General features: G+C 19.6%; 1 protein-coding gene across 1 annotated transcript; it reads left to right on the forward strand.

The window, feature by feature from the left end:
• Nucleotides 1-2252: 2252 nt before the first annotated feature.
• Nucleotides 2253-5624, forward strand: PF3D7_0524000 (karyopherin beta; the record flags this gene model as incomplete). The annotated part of the gene is made up of 1 exon (XM_001351760.1): nucleotides 2253-5624. One exon carries the CDS (start codon nucleotides 2253-2255, stop codon nucleotides 5622-5624), a length of 3372 nt encoding a protein of 1123 aa, XP_001351796.1.
• Between the last annotated feature and the right edge of the window lie 376 nt (nucleotides 5625-6000).

The raw sequence follows: 6000 nt of genomic DNA on the forward strand, positions 1-6000 counted from the left end.
TAAAATAATATACACTTTGATATATATATTATTACATCCATATAAAAAAATTTATATATGGACTTATATATTATTATAAATATATTTTAATATTCATGCTATTAAAAATAAGAGGATACATTGTACATAAAAAAAAAAAATAATAAAATATTAATTAAAATATCACATGCTCTTATAAAAAAAATAATAATAATAATAAGTTGTGATTGAATATATATGAATATATAATTAATATTTATAATATATATATATATATATATTATAATATTATAATATTATAAATACTACATATATTTATAATAAATAATATATAGTATATTTTATATATATAGTATTATTATAAACCCCTTTTTCTTTTTTATTCATGAAGAAGTAAAAAATAAATATATTATAATATATATAATATATACAAATAATGTACTAATATATGTATGCATTAATAAATATATATTATATTATTTATTTTATTTATGTCAATTTTTTTTTCTTTTTTTTTTTTTTTTTAAGCGCGTATTTATTATTATTTATATATTATATTATTTACTACTATTATTATTTATTGATATTATTTATATATATATATATATATATATATAATATATAATATAATAAATGACACCGTGTTTTTTTTTTTTATTGATGTATTATTTTATATATATTATATATATATATATATAATAATAAATAAGAGACCCTTTCCTTTTTTTTTTTTATTTTATTTTTTATAATAATATTATGATATTATTATATATATTATATATATTATAATTATTATATTTTATTATCCTCTAATCTATTCATATAACAAATATAATATATCTTTTTTTTTTATATATATATATTTACAATACACGCTCAAAAGTTTATATTTAAATATTTAATATAATATATATAATGTAAATAACATATATTTTAATATTTTATTATCATATTTCTTATTTTATAATATACATAAATAAAGTATATATATTAATATTCTATTTTTTTTTTTTTTTAAATATATTCCTCACCATATATTTATATATATATAATATATATATTTTTATATATATTTAAAAAAAAAAAAAAAATATAAAAATATTTTATATATTAATATATAATATATTATATATATATATATTTATAAAAAAAAATAAATAAATAATAATATATATTATATTTTCTTATATGTATATAAATTTTTTTTTAATTTTTTTCACAAATTAGCAGGTTTTTTTATATAACGTTAAAAATATAAAAGAAGGGCAAAAAAGAAAAAAAAAAAAAAAAAAAGATAAAAAAAAATATAATAATATATATAAAATAAATATATATAATACTTTTTTAAAAAAAAGGAGTTGGAATGTTGATCCAAAAACGAAAAATAACAAAAAAAAGAAAATTAAAATATAAGGAATAATATATATAATATAATAATATATTAATTTTACGTATATATATTTTTTTATATAATTATATAAAATATTTATGTTTATATATTAATATATATATATTTATATATATATATGTTTGTTATTCATAATTAAAAATAAAAGAAGGGGAAAAAAAAAAAAATATATATATATATATATATAATATTTATATATATCCATTATTAATTAAAAAGAGGTTAAAAAAAAAAAAAAGAAGAAGAATACTTCATTGAAAAATAAATAGAAGAGTGCTTATACTTTTATAATATATATAATACTCATAAGATTAATGAATATAATAAGAACTACTACTACGGTTCATTATAAATGAGAATATAGAGTATATATATATATATATATATATATATATATATATATATAATTATGTATATATATTTTTATAAACGTTTTAGGAAATAAAATTTTGTATTCATTACATAAATATACTATAAATATAAACACATATATATATATATATATATAATACAACTTGCAAAATAAAAAAAGAAAAGAAGAGAAAAGAAAAAAAAAAAAATCGTTTCAAGAAAGTTGATATATATATATATATATATATATATATATGTATGTATATATTTTTATTTATTTATTTATATTTATATATCCTGAATTATTTAAAATATAAAATTATTTTATATATCTTTAAAGTGTTAAAAGGTACAAACGGATATTATAAATACAAATATTTATATAATATATTTCTATATATATATATATATATATAAAGGTGCATATCTTTACGTATGTCCTAATTAAATATCCTATATAATATATATTAATAATAATTTTTGTGATATAAAAAAAAAAAAAAAAAAAGAACTAATGGATAAAATTGTAGAAGTTATTGAAGGATTAAGCAGCTCTGAGAGTCATATAAGAAATGAATGTGAAAATACGTTAAATTATTATAAAAAGAATGATTTAAATAATACAGTATTATCTATATTGAAATTATTAAAAACCCATAAAGATAGTCAAGTTCGATTACAATGTGCTATATTAATTAGGAATATATTTCGTGTGTATATAAAGTCCACACATGTGGATGTGGAAGAAAAAGAAAAAAATGAGAATTCGATTGGAAATGCAGAAGAAGAGAATTATTGGGTATTATTACCTGATAATTTAAAGAATATTGTAAAATCTGAATTGATTAGTAATATAGGAACTGAAACAGATAAGATGGTTCGAAGTAATATATGTAATAATATTATAGATTTATCATCAAAATTATTATTACATAATCAATGGCCTGAGTTATTATCAGTAACATTTGAATTTTGTAATTCTAATAACGTTGATGTATTAATAAGTGGATATAAAATATTAGGTGGTATCTTAAGTTGTATTCCAGATGAATTAGATGGAAAACAAGAAATAATATCTTCCATATGTATGAAAGGTTTAAATTCATCAAATGTACAAGTACGTGGAGAATGTATTAATTTAATATCATGTATTGTTGAAGATAATAGTTCATCCTTAGTTAAGAGTGTACATGGTTGTATCCCATTAATATTACAATCATTAAGTTTGATGGCAAAGAATAGTAGTTCAGATATTGCTGTTCTAGAAGAATGTGAGAAAGTACTTCAATCTATTGGTAAAATGATAGATTATAATGCTAAATTTTTTACTAAGCATATAACAAGTTTGTGTGATATATTATTTAGTATTTGTATGAAAGATGAAAATGAATTGAACTATGATTTTGATAATAGCTTGAAGTCCCTAAGTATTGAAGCTTTAGTTACCATTCCAGAACGTCGACCAAAAATGGCTTTATCTGTACCTCATTTTGTAGATAAGATTATACATTTGTCTATGTTATTTATGCTTGACATTAATAATGATTGTTTTAATGAATGGATGAATTCTATAAAAGAAGGTAAAGACGATAGTCAGGAGTTATATGACATAGGTGAAGAGTCCTTAGATCGTGTTGGTAAAGCATTTAGTGAGTTAGAAGAAGCTGAATTTATTCATATTCTTTTTAATAAAGTATCAGAATTTTTAATGAAAAATACTTGGGAACATAAATATGTCGGTATTATGGCTATTGCACAAACTATAGAATATTTACCAGAAGATGAAATTGAAGAACAATTAGAACATGTTATAAAAATGTTGTTACAAATATTAGTTGATCAAGATGTTAGAGTACGTTATGCAGCATGTCAAGCCATTGGACAAATATCTTTAGATCATCAACCATATGTACAGAAAGAATTTTTTTCAGAAATTTTATCAGCATTAATTAATACCATGAACGATGTACATTTAAGAGTTCAATCACATGCTACAGCAGCTTTTGTAAATTATGCAGAAGAATTAGATAAAATGGCTTTATTACCATATGCAGATATTATTATAGATATTTTATTACAAAAATTGAATTCTTCAAATTATTTATTAGTAAGAGAACAAGCTGTTACTGCTATAGCGGTTATTGCAGGTGTTATTGAAGAAGACTTTTTAAAATATTATTCTACTGTTGTACCTATGATGAAAGATATTATTCAAAAGGCAGTTTCTGAAGAAGAAAGAACATGCAGAGGTAAAGCCATTGAATGTATTTCAATTATTGGTTTATCGGTTGGTAAAGATATTTTTATTGAAGATGCTAAAGAATGTATGAATGCATTATTACAAATTAGCAGTACAAAAATGGATCCTGATGATACTGTAAAAGAATATATTCAAGAAGCTATTGGTCGTATATGTAGAGCATTAGGTAATGACTTTTATCCATATCTAAGTAGTATAGTACCGACCATATTATCTGTACTCTCCGTTTTACCAAAACCATTAACAGATGATGAAGAAGATCTAACCATAACTATGGTATCTAATGGACAATATGTAGGATTGAAAACATCCTTATTAGAAGATCAAGAAAAAGCTTTAGATTTATTAATTATTATTATTGAAGTATTAAAAGAAAATTATAAGGATTATATTCAAGCAACAGCTACAGCTGTGTTGCCAATGTTAAATTATGAATTGTCAGATGAAATTAAACAAAAGGCATTAACAGCTGTTAGTGAATTAATTGAATCAGCAAGAATATTATCTGAAAAAACGGATAATGATAAATCCATGTTACTAGCCATATTAACAGCAGCAGCAGAAAAAGTATTAAAAAGTCTATTAGAAACAAAATTAGATGACAATTATGAATATATATTAGATGTTATGATAATCGAATCCCATGGATTATATATGTGCTTACAAAAAGCGGGATCGAATGTATTGCCAGAAAATACATTAAAATTATTTTTTAATCAAATCTTTGCCCTATTACAATATTCAACAGATAGAAGGGTAGTATATAATCAAAAAAAAAATAATGATGATGTAGATGAAGATGAATTATTAATAATTGATAGAGAAGAGGAATTAGAACAGAATTATCGAACAAATTTATTAGATATCTTAGGAGTATTAATTAAATATCACCCAACACAATTCTTAAATACATGTTGTGAATTATGTATTGGATTTATTAATAATTATATGAATTCTCCTAATTCAGAAGATGTAGCATTAGCATTATATGTATGTGATGATTTGTTAGAATTCTTACAAGAAAAGAGTGTAAACCTATGGGACTTTTTCATGAACCCATTATTATTAAATATTAATCATGCAGATGATAAAGTAAAACAAGCGGCATGTTATGGTGTTATACAAGCAACCAAAATTGAAGCATTTGGAAAGTATGCAAATATTGCAGTAGAATATTTATTAAAATTAGTACATGAAAGTACATCAAATAAAAAACCAAAAGAATATATCTCAGCTATTGATAATGCTATAGCAGCATTAGGTGATGTTGTTCTTATGCATACATCAAAATTTAATAATGCAGAAGATCTCATAAAAGTATGGTTAAATCATTTACCAATAAAAGAAGATGATGCAGAAGGTAGAAGAGTACATAAAAATCTTATAGATTTAGTTTCACAAAACCATCCTCTCTTGTTCGGAAAAGATAATTCTAATACAGCAAAAATTATTGAAATATTCTTAACAATATATGAAACTGATTTTTCAGATACTGACTGTAACAAAAAAATCTCAACACTTATCAATTCATTGGATAAATCATATTTAAATAATTTAGCTTCTTCAACTTTGTCACATAAGCAAGCCAAAAAATTGAACAACATTTTGAATCCAAACAGAAAATAATATAATAATAACACAAAGAAAAAAAAAAAATATATATATATATATAAAGAAAAAAAAGAAAGGATAAATATTTCATATATATATATATATATTATATATTATTTTTATTTTGTAAAAAAAATAATTTTATTGTATATATCTTCAACAAAAAAAAAAAAGGATAAAAATAATATAAACAAAAATATTTATTGTTACGAAATGAGTAAATGTTTATATATATATATATATATATATATATATATATATTTATTTATTTACTTATTTATTTATTTATGTGTTTTAAAAGGACAAATTTATTTTTATATAAAATATATCTGTTAATATATATAAAAAAAAAAAATACTAATATTAATAAGAAAAAATATCAAAGATATAT

The sequence above is a fragment of the Plasmodium falciparum genome (assembly GCF_000002765.6).
Source record: "Plasmodium falciparum 3D7 genome assembly, chromosome: 5".
NCBI lineage: Eukaryota > Apicomplexa > Aconoidasida > Haemosporida > Plasmodiidae > Plasmodium > Plasmodium falciparum.